This window comes from Symphalangus syndactylus, chromosome 3 (genome assembly GCF_028878055.3).
Source record: "Symphalangus syndactylus isolate Jambi chromosome 3, NHGRI_mSymSyn1-v2.1_pri, whole genome shotgun sequence".
Classification (NCBI taxonomy): domain Eukaryota; kingdom Metazoa; phylum Chordata; class Mammalia; order Primates; family Hylobatidae; genus Symphalangus; species Symphalangus syndactylus.
This window is the reverse complement of record NC_072425.2, coordinates 50,331,320-50,350,597: the sequence shown is the minus strand read 5'-3', so window position 1 is coordinate 50,350,597 and position 19,278 is coordinate 50,331,320. Positions and strand designations below refer to the sequence as shown.

General features: G+C 39.1%; 1 protein-coding gene and 1 pseudogene across 2 annotated transcripts in view; one reads left to right on the top strand and one right to left on the bottom strand.

The window, feature by feature from the left end:
• Positions 1-19,278, top strand: part of MFSD14B (major facilitator superfamily domain containing 14B) — a 91,284-nt gene that overhangs the window by 61,400 nt on the left and 10,606 nt on the right. The window contains exons 2-6 of one of the 2 annotated variants that reach the window (XM_063636221.1): positions 5,038-5,157; positions 7,246-7,373; positions 9,844-9,958; positions 13,807-14,025; positions 15,691-15,804. In XM_063636221.1, coding sequence (XP_063492291.1) covers positions 5,092-5,157; positions 7,246-7,373; positions 9,844-9,958; positions 13,807-14,025; positions 15,691-15,804 — 642 coding nt within the window. In that variant the 5' untranslated portion in view covers positions 5,038-5,091. The remainder of the gene's footprint in view (positions 1-5,037; positions 5,158-7,245; positions 7,374-9,843; positions 9,959-13,806; positions 14,026-15,690; positions 15,805-19,278) is intronic. The other variant, XM_055271854.2, reaches the window with a different exon arrangement.
• Positions 1,047-4,068, bottom strand: LOC129478249 (threonylcarbamoyl-AMP synthase-like; annotated as a pseudogene).

The window sequence follows — 19,278 nt, the reverse complement described above, 5'->3', positions numbered from 1 at the left end:
GTTATTTTCATAGCTCTTAAAAAACATTCATATAATAAATAATGTTAAATATTAATAAATATTTATTATTTGCCTGTTTTCAAAAAGAATTTGAGGATATTTATATGTAAAATGGCATTTTATTTATTTTTTATCATTTGGGTACTTTTTTTTAAATAGCTGTATGTCTTTTTACTAAAGAAAAGCAAAGTTCAAATGCCCAACAGTAATTATGTTGAACACTTAGTACACGTAAATAGACAAAAGGCTACTGAGAACACTGGACTTAGATAAAAATGTTATAGGTATAACTACAACTTAATTTATGAATAAATAAGAAAAAAGTCCCTGGCTGAAAAGGATAGTGGAGATTTATTTCTCAATATTCTTTAATTTGGACAACCCCACCAACTGAGCAGACGTCCTAGCGTTAGACCAAAATGACTGCTCTCCCCGCCAGCAATTACAGTACTCGACACCCCTAGCTCCACTGGTTCAGAGGAGAGAGTGTTTGGCTGTAGCTCTACCTGGTTCCAGCTTCAGGAGGCCAACCCATGCCTTTGGTCACCTGAGACTTTTTAAATAGCATCGGCACTTTTAGCTGGTCTGAACCATTTTGAATGCTACCACCCAGCAGAGAGGAGGCTCTCATTAGATTCTAAATCTGCTATTTAAATTACTTTTCAATTAAAAAAAATAAACTTATTAGAATAAGGCCACCTAGGAATGTTGTTAACCTCTCCATTCAGCTTTTGGCTGATATATGAGACTACAAATATTAAATACAGCCTTTCCCACAGGTGCAGCTTCTGGGGCTTGGTCTACAGTGTTCAGAAAGACACATTGTGTAAAAAAAAGTCAGGCTAGGTCAGGCACGGTGGCTCACACCTGTAATCCCAGCACTTTGGGAGGCCGAGGTGGGCAGATCACCTGAGGTTGGGAGTTTGAGACCAGCCTGACCAACATGGAGAAACCCTGTCTCTACTAAAAATGCAAAATTAACCAGTTGTGGTGGTGCATGCCTGTAACCCCAGCTACTTGGGAGGCTGAGGCAGGAGAATTGCTTGAACCTGGGAGACGGAGGTTGCAGTGAGCCGAGATCGTGCCATTGCACTCCAGCCTGGGCAACAAGAACAAAACTCCATCGCAAAAAAAAAAAAGAAAAAAAAAATCAGACTAGTGCAGGAGCTCCAATGGCCTCTGTAAATGAGGGCTTGGCAATTATCAGTGGACGGACACATAGTATCCAGCACCAGGCCATGGGCCTTCCTGCTTCCTGAGTTTCACAAGCAGGATGCACATGAGGGGTGCAACCCATACCTCTGTTTAAGGAAGGCTGTAGTACTTTCCAGGGCACAGCCTGGACGAATGATGCCAAATTTTCTATGCACAGATAAGTCAACCACAGCTGAGCCAAGGCAACACTCAGGGATCTGGCTATCCCTAGTTTGTGCCTCATCAATGACCAAGGACGACTGAGGCCAGAGGTCTTACAACTCCATGACATTCAGAGAACTGTCCTGGGAGCTGAGGTTGGCACTAGTGAGAGCAAGAGGATGCTCATACATTTTGGCCAAGTCTTGCATAAAGGCATAATCAGGAATCCGGATACCTTGTAAGAGGAGTAAAGGGGTTTAGGTCCTTGTAGAGCTCCTATGAACGTTCCATCACCAGGGACACTGGTCCTGGCATTAGGTCTTTCAGGAGCTCCTGGGGTACTACTCTTATACAGCCAGTAACTTGGCCTTCCTGCAGCCCTTGAGACGGTACACAGTGCGCAGGGCCACTGAGCAGCTTGCCGGGCAGGCCAGGCCATGTGGCATAGTGGTGGGATGGCTACCATGGTGCTGGTGTGCAGCTCAGCCATGGCTGAACGCTCTGGGCTTGCCCCCTCGGTCAGTCCCACACTGGCAACCACTGTGGCCCTCGGATCCCCCTGGACTGACTACAAATAGCAAATACAGCCTTTCCCACAGGTGCAGGTTCTGGGGCTTGGTCTACAGTGTTCAGAAGGACACATTGTGTAAAAAAAAGTCAGGGTAGGTCAGGCACAGTGGCTCACGCCTGTAATCCCACAACTTTGGGAGGCCGAGATGGGTGGATCACCTGAGGTTGGGAGTTTGAGACCAGCCTGACCAACATGGAGAAACCCTGTCTTTACTAAAAATGCAAAATTAGCCGGGTGTGCCAGAGACATCCTCCCATTTTGGTACTTTTTATTATTTAACAAACACTGTGGATACATAAACAAGTGAAACACAACCTAGACATGATTTACAGACTTTCTGTTTCCAGTTAAACAGAGAACTATGACTAACGTGTTAGTAACATACAGAATTTATGCATAAGTGCATTTCTAAATAAAATTCACAATTTACCACTCTTGTTTGGAATAATCCTCACAAAACCATTAGAATCCTAAAGTAAAAATACATTTATTACTTACATCAGAAACAACGAATTCAAAATGGAAAGTAGTTAAAAATCTGAAATGTTTTTTTCTCGTAAACTTGGAAAGAAACAATGAATTCAAAATGGAAAGTAGTTAAAAAATCTGAAATGTTTTTTCTCATAAACTTGGAAAGAAACAATGAATTCAAAATGGAAAGTAGTAAAAATCTGAAATGTTTTTTCCCATACACTTGGAAAGAAACAATGAATTCAAAATGGAAAGTAGTTAAAAATCTGAAAAGTTTTTTCTCATAAACTTGGAAAGAAACAATGAATTCAAAATGGAAAGTAGTTAAAAATCTGAAATGTTTTTTCTCAAACTTGGAAAGAACTACCTTCTACTTCCATAAATACATTATGCTTTATAACAATGTATTGTGTTGCCACATACAACAGACCTTTATGAACTGCTAATATAACTTTTCAGTCTCACTCTGAACAATTCTAGATTGTTGAGAAACCTTTTGTTGCTGTTATTGGAGTATATTCTACAAATATAAAAGAAAAAATTGTGAAATAACAATTAGGGTAAAATTTTAAATTTAGCAAAAAATATTCTACATTAAATAGTTTTGAAATCAATACTTTAAAAATTTTGTTTTTAACAACTATTATGAGCAAATTTAGGTAATTTGTGTTTACCACTAATGTGCAATAATGTAATCCTACCAGTGGCTGAATAGGAAATTTTAGCAGTATTCAAGACCTGTCTTTTTTTTTTTTTTTTTTTTTTTTTGAGACGGAGTCCCACCCTGTTGCCTAGGCTGGGGTGCAGTGGTGCTATCTCGGCTCACTGCAACTCCCCGCTGTCCAGGTTCAAGTGATTCTCCTGCCTCAGCCTCCCGAGTAGCTGAGATTACAGGCACACACCACCACACCCGGCTAATTTTTGTATTTTTAGTAGAGATGGGGGTTCACCATGTTGCCTAGGCTGGTCTCGAACTCTTGACCTCGTGATCCTCCCGCCTTGGCCTCCCAAAGTGCTGGGATTATAGGCGTGAGCCACCGCGCCCAGCAAAGACCTGTCTTATTTCTTGGTGGTTTCAATATCCACACAGATTATCCTTCCAATAATAGTGGTCTTTCAGTTCCTTGATCTATTTCCCTCCACTCTAAGTTAGCCATTCACTTATAATAACTCTAACCATTACATAGTATTAATAATGGCAAACTTTCTAAGAGATAGGTACTCATTATTCCCATTCATAGGTAAGTAAATTGAGAAAGAAAGATAAATAATTTGCCCATCGTTTCACAGCTACAATTGCTCAAACCAGAATTTTATCCCAGAAAGTATTGCTTCCAGCATCCGAACTCTGACCATTATACGTACTGTTTCTCTATATATCCTAGTAGTCAACCACTACCTCCTTACCATTCTAGCTTACTCTATTTTGTACTACAGCTTAGTATATCAGCACTGAAAACCCATCCTACCTGCCTTTCACTGTCACCCCTACCCCTGTATCCTCACTTTCATCTTTCTTGGCTTAAATTCTGTGGTCAATCATTATAATTACTGCTTTGCATATAAAGCGTGCCCTCTTTTTACTCTGTCACACTTGGTTGGCTAAACCCCAACCCTTGAGAATTTAATTCTCCAGCTACTCTGTCTGGAGGCAATACCTTTTCCACCATCTAATGACCTTAACTATGTCACTAAATAAATAGAAGCAATCCAAAGAGAAATTTCAGTCTCCCATCATCACATCTCCTATCCACCTACGTGTATCTGTTCTCATATACTTTCCCTCCTCTCCTGTTTCTAAGGATGAACTGTCCTTATTCCTTGCTAAAGCCAGCTTCTTCACATATCTCATCCATTCTCAAGAATTCAGCAATTATGCCTTTTTTCCCCAGTATTTTTAATTTTCCCTCTAAATTATTCCTACCAGCATACAAGCATTCCATTTCTCCAATCTAAAAACAAAACCTCTTTTCCTTTTCTCCTCAGGCTACTACCCCATTTCTTTCTTTGCCATGCTATCTTACATTCATTACTAAGTAGACTTCCACACTCTTCCACCAGAATTATTCTGATCCTTTTTCCTTCTTTTTTTTTTTTTTTTTTGAGACAGAGTTTTGCTCTTGTTGCCCAGGCTGGAGTGCAATGGCGCGATCTCGGCTCACTGCAGCCTCCGCCTCCTGGGTTCAAGCGATTCTCCTGCCTCAGCCTCCCGAGTAGCTGGGATTAGAGGTGCACACCACCATGCCCGGCTAATTTTTTGTATTTTTAGTAGAGATGGGATTTCACCATGGCCAGGCTGGTCTTGAACTCCTGACCTCAGGTGATCTGCCCACCTCAACCTCCCAGAGTGCTGGGATTACAGGCGTGAGCCACCACGCCTGGCCCCTTTTTCATTCTTAAAAGGCTTTCTTTACTTGCTTTCTTCACTTGACCTAGCATAGTTTTCTTTCTACCTGTAAGGCCACTCATTCTCAGTCTTCTTATACTCTAATTCATCTCTAGATCACTTATAATGCCTAATACTGTGTAAATAGTTGTTACACTATATTGTTTTTTAATTTGTATTTTTTATGGTTGTGTTCTTATTTGTAATTGTTTTCTTCCAAATATTTTTCATCCATGATTGGATGAATCTACAGATATGGAGCCTGCATATACAGAGGGTTGGCTGCATAGTGATTTAAACTAGATGCATGGACAATGGGCAAATGATCCAAACCAGATCAGTGATATTTCTCCAGAGGAATTTTCTGCTAGAGGTATTGAGATTTTCTCAGTCTACTGGGGTTACTTGACTTGTAGTAAGCCTAGGATTGCAGAAACTGTCCTGCTTACTACGTTGAGACACCTTACTAAGAATTGGTGAGAGAACCCAGATGACACTACATGAACGACTCCTTCCCTGTGTCCATCTAGCTATGCCTGAAGCTAAACTTACCCACAGCTTCTTTTATATAAAGTATTAATAATAATCCTTCTTTTGTACGAGGAAGCTCTCTTCTTTCATTTGCCTATTAAACTTTCCCCTCCTTCACCCACCCATGTGTGCCCATGTCCTTAATCTTCTTGGTGCAAGATGATGAATTGCGGGTATTTCCCCAGACAATGAAGCTGCTTCACTTTGAGTCCCACCCCTTACCAGTTTACCTATGTCTGCTGTCCTGGTGGCTGATAGGGGATTGGCTGATAGGGGATTAATCAGTTGGTGGCTGATAGGGGATTGGAATCTGTTCCTTTTTCTTTCCAATTATGTGAACTTGGAGACTTTTGTAAGTTGATTTTCTCTGAAAAGTTCTATTCAATTCACCAAACGTATTTGAAAACCAGTGTTTATCAGGCCCTGTGATAGGCACCATGGGTACAGAGATAAGAAGAAACGTCATCCTTCTGACCTTAATCTCAATTTTGAATCCAGTAGAGAAGACAGACAAATAACAAGTGATTTAATGGAGTGCTGAAATCATAATAGAAGAGCTAAGAGACTAGATAGAGGAGGAGGTGCTTCTCTCCCAGGATTGAGAAGAATCACTAGCAGTTTCCAGGCTCCAAGTGTGGGATGGATGTGCATGCAAAGGCCCATTGGCACACAGGAACATTCTATGTCCAGAAAACTGGAAGTATCGCAGGCAGCCACAGCAGAGGATGTGTGTCAGAAGCCAGGTTTTGGAGTGTCCTATTTATGTGATGTGCTGAGGAATTTTTAAGATGGATCATGGAAATTCAGATACACAAAAGAATAGTGTAATGAATACCTGTGTACTCATCACCTATTTCATTATTCATCAGCATTTTTCTACTCTTGTCCATCCCTGCTCTCCCCACCCTGCTGCTTATCTGTAGCATTGAAATGAAGGTGGCCAGCCAACAGGGTGACTGGGAAATAGTGGGGAAGCAGTGAATGTGAGTTCCTTGGCTTCCTTTGCTTCTGTGTGGTGTTAGCTATGTCAGACTCTCTTCCTCTTAGTTTCAACTGTAGTTATTGTTCAGGTTGGATTATCTCCTTCCTAAACTCATCAGGCAGAGAGAACTTTACTTTGATTGACAAAGTTGACAATCTAGTTTTCTTTGAGCATTAAGCATGTGTACACTCCTCTTCTTTATCCCTGTGAGGCCCTGGGGATAGTATATGGTGTACATTCATTTGGGTGTCATTGTACCAGTTAATGCAGAGTTTTGTGCAGAATTGATATGCCATATATATTTATTAAAGTGATTTAAATTTCTAGCTTCTTCTCATATGCTTGATGTGTGTTCATCTTAAGGGCCAAATGTGGGTATATATATATCATGTCATCTCTCTTTTCTAATTTCTTCTGGAAAACAAGCTTTTTTACTTCTTCCTTCCCTTTCTGATAGAACATTTACATTTTTGGTTATAATTTTATTTTAATTAGACAGCAGTTTTGCTCTTGTTGCCCAGCCTAGAGTGCAAAGGCGTGATCTTGGTTCACTGCAGCCTCTGCCTCTGGGGTTCAAGTGATTCTCCTGCCTCAGCCTCCCGAGTAGCTGGGATTACAGGCACCTGCCACCATGCCCGGCTAATTTTTTGTAATTTTGTATTTTTAGTAGAGACGGGGTTTCACCATGTTGGCCAGACTGGTCTTGAACTCCTGACCTCAGGTGATCCACCCGCCTCGGCCTTCCAAAGTGCTGGGATTACAGGCGTGAGCCACCACGCCAGGCCTAATTTTATTTTTTTAGTAGTAGTTTGTATTTAATGTTTCAAAGTATTATTCTGTTTTGGGGGCAATACAATGAATTAGAGCTAATGCATTTAGAAAATATGAATTACAGGTAATTGAGGGATCAGATTATAAAACTAACCTTTGCTTTGGTTTCTTCTCCAGGGCCTGCTCTCTTTTTTGAGTGCCCCACTCATAGGTGCCCTGTCTGATGTGTGGGGGAGGAAGCCCTTTCTCCTCGGCACTGTATTCTTTACCTGCTTCCCAATCCCACTGATGAGGATCAGCCCATGGTGAGTGACTTGGCCCTTCACCTCCTGACTGCTTGTTTTGAGTCACATGTGAATTATACTTATATTTGCAGAGCACTTCTTAACTATTACAAAGCAGTTGTACTTGTGTTTTCATTTGATCTCTCTGGTAATACTGAAAACCAGTTTGGACAGTTGTCATTATATCCATTTTATAAATGGGGTAGTGAAGACATTCTAGAATGAAGACATTCTAGTCTGAGATAAGTTACTTAAGTGAAGAAATAGAAATAAAAGATGCCTCTTCAGGCAGCTGATGTTGCCATGATGTCAGATATGGGAGCTTAACCCTGAGAATGGGCTAACAATCCCATCTTCATCACTGTGACTTTTAGTTGACTTTGTAAATATATTATTTTTGTCAGCTCATCGCTGTGGGGCACTGACACAAACATAGTTTATATCATAATAGGCGGGAGTCACTTTAAAATATACTGTAATAAGGCTGATAGCCTATTTTAAATCATAATGTGAATTTGAGTTCGTTTTTTTTTCCTTGTTTTTTTTTTTTGAGACGGAGTCTTGCACTGATGACCAGGCTGGAGTGCAGTGGCACGATCTTGGCTCACTGCAACCTCTGCCTCCCAGGTTCAAGCAATTCTCCTGCCTCAGCCTCCTGAGTAGCTGGGACTACAGACGCCCGGCTAATTTTTGGATTTTTAGTAGGGATGGGGTCTCACCATATTGGTGGGGCTTCCCTTGAACTCCTGACTCCTGGTTATCCACCTGCCTCGGCCTCCCAAAGTGCTGGGATTACAGGCATGAGCCACAGTGCCTGGCCCAATTTTTTTTTTTTCCTTTGTATAAATCGGGAGAGTATTTAGCATGTGACCAAAGCCCATTTGGTTACCAAAGGTAGGTTGGAATTTGCATGTGAGCTGTAACTTAGTTGTTTTTTTTTGGATAACAGAAGATGGTATTTTGGTGTGTATTCCTATTGCAGAGATGCTCTTTCTTATGTGAAGAACACACTTACATATGGAAGTTTTGTTTCGGTTTTTAATCCTATTAATAGATTTTTTTTTTTTTAGCTCGTGTGAAAATATTTTCATTTGATTATTTGGTAGGAATTTTATGCTAACACCTATCACATGCTGAATTTATTGGATACCCATAATCATTTTATTTTCTACGAGTTGATGAATTTTTTGGTATTGAGTCTTTATGTCCAAGATGTCATGCTTTTCCGATGAATTGGGACTTTTTAATGTCCTTTTTTTAGCTTAAGATTTTTTTCTTTAGATCTTATACATTTCTTAAGTTTTGTTCCTATAAATTTTATCTTTTTTGTTCTGCTACAACATGAGCTCTTCTAATTGCTTGGTTTTCTAGGTATGTTATTGTCATCTGTAAATAATTTTTTCTCTTCCAGTTTTCATACTGCTCACTGCTTTTGCTAATTGCTTTGACTAATGAATATTAGTAAATCAAAGTGATGATTTTGGGCGTATTTTCATCATATATATAAAGGGAGTATTGTAATGTTTCATCATTAGGTGTTAAGCTGGTTTTTAGACTGAAAAATATTCCTATTGTATCCACAGATTTTTAAAAAACATTGAGTACATGTCAGATTTTATTTGATGACTTTATAGCCTTAATGGATATTATTTACCTTTTCTCTTATTTTTTTTTAGACGGAGCCTTGCTCTGTCGCCCAGGCTGGAGTGCAGTGGCGCAATCTCGGCTCACTGCAAGCTCCGCCTCCTGGGTTCACACCATTCTCCTGCCTCAGCCTCCTGAGTAGCTGGGACTACAGGCGCCTGCCACCACGCCTGGCTAATTTTTTGCATTTTTAGTAGAGACAGGGTTTCACCATGTTAGCCAGGATGATCTCAATCTCCTGACGTCGTGATCCGCCCACCTTTTCTCTTTAGAGCTATTAAAATGAATAATTATATTAATAGATTTTTAAATATTAAAATATTTTTCTATCCTGGAGTAAACCCCACTTTTTGTTCTATAAGATTTTTCTTTGTTAATTTTAAGCTAGGTTTTTAAAAAAAGCATCTATCACATGATATAAATTTTTGGTCTTAAGTACACTAATATTTTTCATTATGATTTCTGCTTTTATGTAGATCTTTTCAAATCATTTGTTGTATGTCTTTTCCTTACTTATAGCTAGGATATTTGAGAAAGTTTTTTTTCTGTCTGTTGGCTACCTTTAAAAATATAACTTTTACCCAATCCCCTTATTCTTTCCATTTTTCCTCTTCTTTTGTTTTTTTTTAGGGGGCATGTACTGACCCCCTTTGAACAATGATGAAATTAATATGTTTCTACTTCTTCCTGTCTTAACTTAAATTTTTTTTGATATATTTAAGTATACATACATATACAAGTATACTTATTTCTTGGTGTGTAATCTTTACATGATGTCTTTGGCTCAGGTAATGAAAGTGTACATACACTCCCCTTCTCTTGGGTCATTAAAATAATCTTTTTATAGGTGGTATTTTGCGATGATTTCTGTGTCTGGAGTCTTCTCGGTCACGTTTTCTGTTATATTTGCCTATGTAGCTGATGTCACTCAGGAGCACGAGCGAAGTACAGCTTATGGATGGGTAAGATAATAGACTATATATATTTTTTAACCAGAATAGTAATTAACATTGTATTAGAAATTTACTGGAAAGTGAGTTTATTAATCCTTTCTTGCACTGCTATAAAGAAATATCTGAGACTGGGTAATTTATAAAGAGGTTTGTCTCACAGTTCTGCAGGCTGTAAAGGAAGCACAGAGGCTTCTACTTCTGGGGAGGCCTCAGGGAGCCTTTACTCATGATGGAAGGCAGAGCCGGAGCAGGCATCTTCACATGACCGGAGCAGGAGGAAGAGATAGTGAAGGGGGAGGTGCTACACACTTTTAAACGGCCAGATCTCACAAGAACTCACTCACTATTAACAACCAAGGAAGGTGGTGCTAAACCATTCATGAGAAACTGCCCCCATGATCCAATCACCTCCTTCCAGGCCCCACCTTCAACATTGGGGATTACAGTTGAACATTTGAATTTTTTAAAAAATTAGTTTGATTTGTTTCTTGTTATCTGATCCCCTGAGGAGCGTTAAGCAGTCAAGTTGCACAAGCTCTTTGTGCACCTAATTTGGAGAGGTGCTAAACCTCAGCAATGTTAATCCATTGTTAACTCTATTGGTGGTTGTGTGTTTTGGACATACATTTGGAACATGGTGTGTAGAAAAGGACTACATTCACTCATTCATCAAATACATAGTTGCTGAATAACAAAAGTTATAGGAGATCTTTTTTCTGATAATTTCACACCTGACAGTGTTTCTAATTTTCTCAGGCATGATAATAGCATCATGGTTATGTAGAAGAAAGACTTGTTAGAAGACAGCTGAAGCATTTTACATCAGTGTCAGGACTCTGCCAGTTACTTTCAGATGGTTCGGGGAAAGGATAGCATAGCATGTGGATGGGCATGTGTGGGCATGTGTGTTCCATGCCTGAACCTGTGAGGCATGGAAGTATGCTTTGTACCCTTCTCCCATCTTCCTCCATATTTGAAAATATTCAGAATAAGAAATTGGAAGAAGAAAGATGATCTGGCTAGGTTGTGGGGAATAGGTTGGAGGGAGATTGAATGCCAGAAACTTAGGTTATTTATCTCCTTTTCCTGGGTCTTTTAAATCTACTTCCTGGAGTAGAGTAAGTTCTCATTCATTGCTGACTGAATGAATAACTTCCTGAATCAACGATGGGCATATAAATGAGTTACTACTATTCCACAAAACACAACAATTTTTACTTTGTTGACTTTAGACATCAGTAGTTTGAAAATTACTCTTTCAACCCCACTTCCCTCTGACTCTTCTACCTTCTCTCTCTCTCTCCTTGCTTATTCCCTCCACTCCTGAATGTCCCTCTCATGTCATGCCCTAAAAAGGGGCATCTCCAGTCGTGATGGAGGAGGACAGAGATAGAAGCTGATAGGAAAGCTTCGAAGAAGGCAAGATTTGGAGCTCACTCAGGAACACCAAAAACAAAAATAGGCCGGCTGCAGTGGCTTACCCTGTAATCTCAGCATTTTGAGAGGCTGAGGTGGGGGCGGATCATGAGGTCAAGAAATCGAGACCATCCTGGCCAACATGGTGAAACCCCGTCTCTACTAAAAATACGAAAATTAGCTGAGCGTGGTGGTGTGCGTCTGTAATCTCAGCTACTTGGAAGGCTGAGGCAGGAGAATTGCTTGAACCTGGGAGGCTGAGGTTGCAGTGAGCCGAGATCGTGCCACTGCACTCCAGGTTGTGACAGTCAGACCCACCTCAAAAAAAAAAATGCCCTCCCAAAACTCCAAAAATTAACACCCCCTGACTGCCCCGCCAAAAAAAGAAAAGAAAAAACAAAAACAAGAAGGCAGGTTGTTCATATTCAAGGTGTGTCCATAAGGCTTGGCCAACAGAGTAGTGAGGGACAGCTTTCTTCTACAGCATAGGAAATACCTGTTGAGATACTCATTTTTCTGCAATATTATTAGATTTTTGTTCCTCGCTTTCAGCTGGGAAACCCTTCACACAGCTGTTGTGCTGAGCAGTAGTGCTTTCACGAAAGATTTAAGAGACTTCTAACCAGAAGTGCCTGTGACTTAATTACCTTCTCCAGCTCAGCTCCTCATTGTATAATGACAGTTAGGGTTAGTATCTACTCAAAGGGGCATTGAGAGAAATCAGTGAGAACACACATCCAGACTGAATGGCACTCAGCTGAAGTGTGCTCCCAGCCAGCATAAGCAACTCAGCATGCAAGGCTGCCTGGATTGCAGTCTACCTATCTTCTAGATATAGGAGAATTTATTGCCAATTAATTACAGAACGTGTCAGTCAAGTTCTAAGGAGCATTTTGAGACCCATTAAAGAACAATATAAAGATATGTACACCTTCCTTACTCAAACTTCTTCAGTAAACCAAGAAAGTGGTAATTCTTTCAGGGCTACGGCAATGATTAGTCATATTAATAAGTGACTTAACACTAAGAGTTTGTTGTGGTGAAGTCATTCTTTAGATTTATTCATTGGAGTCGTATTGAATGTTAAGTGAAAGAGGAGTTTAGATAAAAACATAAACTAAGCAAGTAGACTACTTTAGGCTTTAAGATAGACACATTTTGCATAGAGTTTCATGAGGCCATAGACCCTTTAACACCTGAAGATGCTGCAGCAGTGCTCCCTTAACACCTGAGAAGGGTGTAGGAATGTTCCCATAACTGTTTGTGTGTCGTTGCAGTTTATAATGCAGTTATTTGGTTGCCCTGATATTCTTGAATAAAGCGGGAAAGCCTGAGGGCAAAAGCTTACTTTTCTTCATCTGGTACATAGTAGATACTCAGTAAATATTGAACGAAAGATTCCTATTCCCCACATTGGAATTTTCCACATTCTTTTTTTCCCTCCAAAAATACTTGATTTTTAGCTTTTATAGTACTTTTAATATAATACTAATTTCAGATATACTGTTTTTTAAATTCAGTTTGAAGATGATGGATGAAAAAGAATTTTTTATTACCAGAATTTTTGTGATTTTTAATAAAATCTATTAGAAGTTTAAAAAGCTAACTTACAGGTATGCATTTGACATTTAGTGTGGTTATAATTTGGAGTTTGCCCAATAAGCATCTGACCATTCAGATTGTGTTCTAAAATAAAGTGGACATTCCACGTGCTTATGGGAGTGCAGTGTGAAGGGGCTCACTGTGGCTTCAGGTTGTGGGTGTGCTTAGCTAGCTCTGTGGTCTCTATACTGGATAGGGTCAGGTGGTGACAGAGTGACAGAAATCTACAGCTGTCTAGTCAAAAAGCTTCAAAATTCCACCTCAACAAATTCCTTTGTTGTTGTTAATAGTCTTTTTTCTAAGAATAGCAGAGGGTTCCCCCCAACCCCCGGCAGTGCTAATGAAATGACCACCAAATGATAAAATGTTCAAACAGTGCAGTGTTTTTAGAAGATTAAATCAAGCACAGTAGTTTGTAGGTTTTACCATCAGCCCTGCAGGAATTCTTTTCATACCATCTCACATCCCCGGTCCCCAGTTAAAGAAGACCAAAGAGCTAATGTTTTATTTATGGGGAAGGTTTTTACAATTTTTATTTCTAATAAGATAATCCTTTTTTACTCTTGTAGCTCTGCAGGGTATCTCCAGTTAGTTAATAGTTTATGAACACATTCTTAAATCACTTTAATTCTCTTTCATTCTTAAAATTTATATGCAACACATTTCTTTTGTCTTACTTAAAGCCAGGGAAGCATGGCTGTAGGTATGCACCTGTGGGACCTTGGTTGAGTGTGCTTTCCTGAAGGTGTGCATCTGCAGCAGGCAGGACCTGGGTAAGGATATGCTTTCCCCACAGGTGTTCACCTGGGGACCCTGGGTGAGAGTATGCTTTCCCACAGGTCTCAGCCACCTTCGCGGCTAGTCTTGTCAGCAGCCCGGCCATTGGAGCATATCTTTCTGCCAGTTACGGAGACAGCCTCGTTGTGCTGGTGGCCACAGTGGTGGCTCTTCTGGACATCTGCTTCATCTTAGTGGCTGTTCCAGAATCTCTGCCTGAGAAAATGAGACCGGTTTCCTGGGGAGCTCAGATTTCTTGGAAACAAGCAGACCCTTTTGCGGTAAATAAAAATATGGAAATATTTACTTTCCTAAATGTCTTTCTAAGCCAAGCAAATGAAAGTATGTATGTGCAGCCTCAAGGATCCTAGCAGTTGTTGACTTATTTCTTTAGTAAAAATAGAAAAACAAAATTAATTGCAAGTAAGGGATTGAGTTAGTGTTTGTATTAAGAAATACATAGAATTGGTGCTTAAGCATGTCATAAAGGAAGAGAGAAAATGTCTAGTTAATTCTTGATGAGAGTTTGGGAAGAAAGTTTCTTTTTGCATGGTTGTTTTCATCCTTTTTAAACAAAATAAGTGAAAGTGGTCATTTGAAGTGGTCATTTTCACTCATTTTAACTCAATAAGGATAAATGCCTTTGGTTTGAATGAGTTATTTTAATTTTGACCAGAGACATTTAATTTGTATGTTACAGATTGAGTATTGTTTTTTTTTATAATATGTCTCTCTCTCTCTCCCTCCCTACTTCCCTCCCTCTGCTCTCCTTCTCCACCCCCTTCTTTTTCTGGCATGGGAAGGTTATGTGTCACACAACTGGAAAAAGTATCTTATCTCTCACCTTCTCTCTACCCTACCTGGTTTGAAATTGTTCTTGGGAAAAAAAAAAATTGTAGACAAAAAAAAAAAGAACCAGCAGTTTGGTTTTTGCTTTTCCTACCCCAAGTTTACCTTTCAGAAAGATTCATATAATTAATCAGAAATTACTTTTTCTAAAATACCCCCTGAGGGCATGACCTAGGGATCCTGCCTATTCTATTATTGTCACAATGTCAGACACCAAAAGAAATATTTAGAGAAGGAAGCCAGTAGTGGGGTTGGGAGCCAGCCAGTTAGGCTTCCCACCTTCCTTTGTAGTGATCAAGTTATACATCGAAGCTCCTCTGTGAAGTAGAGCTACCGTGGCTTACTTTTCAGGGCAGTCGTGGGGATTACTGTTAATGTGTGTAAATTAACTAGCCTAGTGTCTGTTGCCCAGCAGGGTCTCAACAAACATTAGCTGCTTTTGCTTATTAATTACATAAAAGCTATGGTCTGGTGACCTAGAAGCTCTGCAGCGCTTTCCACTCCTTTGGTATTAACTTACCATTTGGTTCTATTCAACAATCCTATGTATGTAAGAAGGATTTTTCAACAAGGTTGTAACATTCAACAAGTTCTTACCTGTTTGACCTTATGGCTGGAGCGTACTTATTTGTCTACCAGATATACAGATAAATTGAACATGAACACATTGAAGAGTAGAGTGAATTTACATATATGGAAACCTCTGTACTGAATATGGTTTTAAAGAAGTTACATTATAAATCAAGAGAAGTGATTTTCTTAAAAGGTTCTGTAGGAATATATTTCCAGGTTCTGTTTATAGGAAGTTCAGGATCTGTTCAGGGATTTTAATCAGTATGTTAACAAAGATGGGTAAGTGTGTTTTGTGGGTTTATTTTTTTTCTTCTTTTTTTTTAGCTATATGATTTGAAATAACATACCTCTGAAATTAAGACTTGTAACTTCCTCAGAAAGATGGTGATAGAACTTCCTTTTATTAACCATTTGACTTTTGTTATTCATCTTAATAGATCAAAATAATGAAGCTGATGTCCCAGAACATTGGCAACATTAATGTGTATTGGCATTTTAAGTGTGTTCTTTCTGCTTATTCTCAGTCGCTGAAGAAAGTTGGAAAAGATTCTACTGTCTTACTAATCTGCATCACCGTATTTCTTTCATACCTTCCTGAAGCTGGACAGTATTCAAGTTTTTTTCTCTATCTCAGGCAGGTGAGTAGTGAGTGGCTAGTAGCCTTTCAATACCAGGAAAATCAAAGATGGAGATTTGTCTAAAGATATTTTGAGGAAACCACTGCAGAGGAAAAAACATGTGAACTTGCTTCTAGTTACAAATGTAGGTGCTGGCATATAATTAGTAAACAGGGCACCTTTAATGCAATGATTTATATTAAGATAATTACCGTGGAAAATTTTTTTTCTTGAGAATTAACCAGAATTAGCAGAAACATAATTTATCTTTTTTTTTTTTTTTTTTTTTTTTTGAGACAGAGTTTTGCTCTTGTCCCCCAGGCTGTAGTGCAATGGAACGATCTTGGTTCACTGCAACCTCCACCTTTCAAGTTCAAGCGATTCTCCTGTCTCAGCCTCCCGAGTAGCTGGGATTATAGGCGTGCACCACCATGCCCAGCTAAGTTTTGTATTTTTAGTAAGACAGGGTTTCACCATGTTGGCCAGTCTGGTCTTGAACTCCTGACCTCAAGTGATCCACCCGCCCCGGTCTCCAAAAGTGCTGGGATTACAGGTGTGAGCCACCGTGCCCAGCCTGTTTTGTTTTTTTTTTTAAATAGACTATTTTTCTAGAACAGTTTTAGGTTCACAGCAAAATTGAGAGTAAGATACAGAGATTTCCCATGTATCCCTTATCCCCACACATATGTAGCCTCCTCCACTATCAACATCTCCCACAAGGGTGGGAAATTTTTACAACTGATGAACCTACATTGACAAATTATCTTAACATAAAGTCCACAGTTTACATTAGAGTTCATGCTTAGTGTTGTACATTCTGTGGGTTTGGACAAATGTATGATGACATGATAACATGTATCGACCCTTACAATATCACGTAGTGAATTTTCACTGCAAAAATCCCTTGTGCTATGCCTGTTCATCTCTCCCTCCACCACCAACTCCTGGCAACCACTGATCTCTGTATTGTCTCCATAGTTTTACCTTTTTCATACAGCATGTAGCCTTTTCAGATTGGTTTCTTTCAATTAATAATATGCATTTAAGATTCTTTCGTGTCTTTATGGCTTGATAGCTCATTTTGTTTTTGGCATTTGTTTGGATTTGCCAGTTTATCCATTCACCTACTGAACAACACCTTACTTGCTTCCAAGTTTTGACAGTTGTGCATAAAGCTGCTGTAACATTCATATACTGTAATGTTTTAAATCTTTAATAATATTAATTAAATTTAACAGATAAAACTTATTTCAGACATGCCCTTGTTCCAGGTCTGATTGAAGCCAGCTTGCTGAGGCATCTTCAGTAGGTCATAGCTCAACTGCTGCTGTGGACTTCAGGGGGGCTCAAAAGCATTAATCAAAATCTTCCCTCTCTAGAGTCTTGGACACTTTAAAAAAATTTATACCCTATTTTGTCCCCCAAAACAGATAATTGACGTAAAGCAATTAAAAAAAAGAAAACCAAAAACTTCCCCTTTCCAACTGTTCTTCAGCTCTCTGGGATTGCTCAGACCTAAGCTGCCTTTCCATTGCATCCTGTGGTCTTTTACTGATTTCATTGGAAGGCAGGCCTTTTCCTAATAGTTTACTTTGACAGAGCAAGCTTCCTCCTAAGATAAATTCCCCTTTTTCTAGTGATATTTAAAAATGAAGTGTATTAAATTCTTCATTCTGATAGTTTTCCCGAGAGTATGGGACTCATATTTTACGTGGTGGCATATAAATAAAACCTTTTTACTTTTTTTTTTTTTTTGGAGACAGAGTCTTGCTCTGTTGCCCAGGCTGGAGTACGGTGGTGTGATCTTGGCTCACTGCAGTCTCTCTCCTAGGTTCAAGAAATTCTTGTGCCTCAGCCCCCCAAGCAGCTGGGATTATAGGCATGCACCACCACACCCAGCTAAGTTTTGTATTTTTAGTAGAGACAGGGTTTTACCATGTTGGTCAGGCTGGTCTTGAACTCCTGGTCTCAAGTGATTTGCCTGTTCCAGCGTCCCAAAGTGCAGGGATTATAGGCATGAGCCACTACACCCGACCTTTCCCAGGCATTTCTCTTTCGCTCATTTTTAGTGGTTGTATGCTAGCGATTTAGAGGGAAGAATGGTGAGATAATGTAGAAAATTATACTTGCATTTAAATTAATTTTTGCATTACATTAAATATGCATTTAACACAGAAAATAATGTAGGAAGATGAGACAGTCCAAGGAAGAAAGCTAAAAAAAAAAAACAGTTGTATCTTTTTATGTAGGTAATAAACAACGATGACTACTTTATTCTAGCTTTTTTCCTACACATATGCTCATGTCACCACCACCACCAATTGTGACAAATCGGAATCATTCCATGTTATTTTATATTGTTGCTGGCTGCTAAGAGCAATTAACACACTAACATTTTAGTTAAAGTTGCATGTGATATTTGAAGATCATATATTTGATAAATAACTTGTATCCAGAATACATGTAGAACTCTTATAATAAAAGACTCAATAGCATCTTAACAATAACTCAACAATAAAGAGACAACTCAATTGAAAAGATAGGCAAAGGATTTTGCAGAGAAGATCTACAAAAGGCCAATAAGCACAGGAAAAGAAGAATAACATTATTAGGCGTCAAGGAAATGCAAGTCACACCAACAATGAGATAATCATTTCACATGTTCTCGGATGGCTATAATCAAAAAGACAGACAAGGATGTGGAGAAATTGGAACCCTCATACTCGCTGGTGAGAATGTAAAATGGTACAGCTGCTATAGAAAACACCCTGGCAGTTCCCCAAAATATTCAACATAGAGTTACCATATGACTCAGCATATCTACTCCTAGGTATATATACCCATGAGACATGAAAACACACTTCTAACACAGAAACTTGTACACAGATTATTATTCATAATGTCCAGAAAGTAGAATCAACTCAAATGTCCATCAGCTAATGAATGGATTAACAAATATGCTTATACATTAGAATGTTAATTATTCAGCAGTAAAAAGCAATGAAGTACAGATATGTGCTACAACATGGGTGAACCTTGACGACATGCTCAGAGAAAGAAGCCAGTCACAAAGGACTGCACATTATATGATTTCATTTATATGAAATGCCCAGAATAGGCAAGTCCATAGGGACAGGAAGTAGACTAATGGTTGGGGGATGGGAAGGTTAGGGGCGTAGAACTCCTAATGGCTGCTGTGTTTCTTTGAGGAATGATGAAAATCACTTTTGATTGTGCTGATGGTTGCCCAACTCTTTGGATATACTAAAACCATTTGGATATACTAAAACACACTTAAAATGAGTGAATTGTGTGGTACTTAAATTCTATCTTAATAAAGCTTTTTAACGATAATATATATTTACAAATAAAGGCTGAGAATCCCTAAATCTACATTTTTCTGGTTCCAATTTTTAAAACGTCTAACAAAATGTTTAATGTCAGCAGCACTGGATTGACTGTCAGAGGTTCTAGTCCTAGGACTTTTCATTAGCC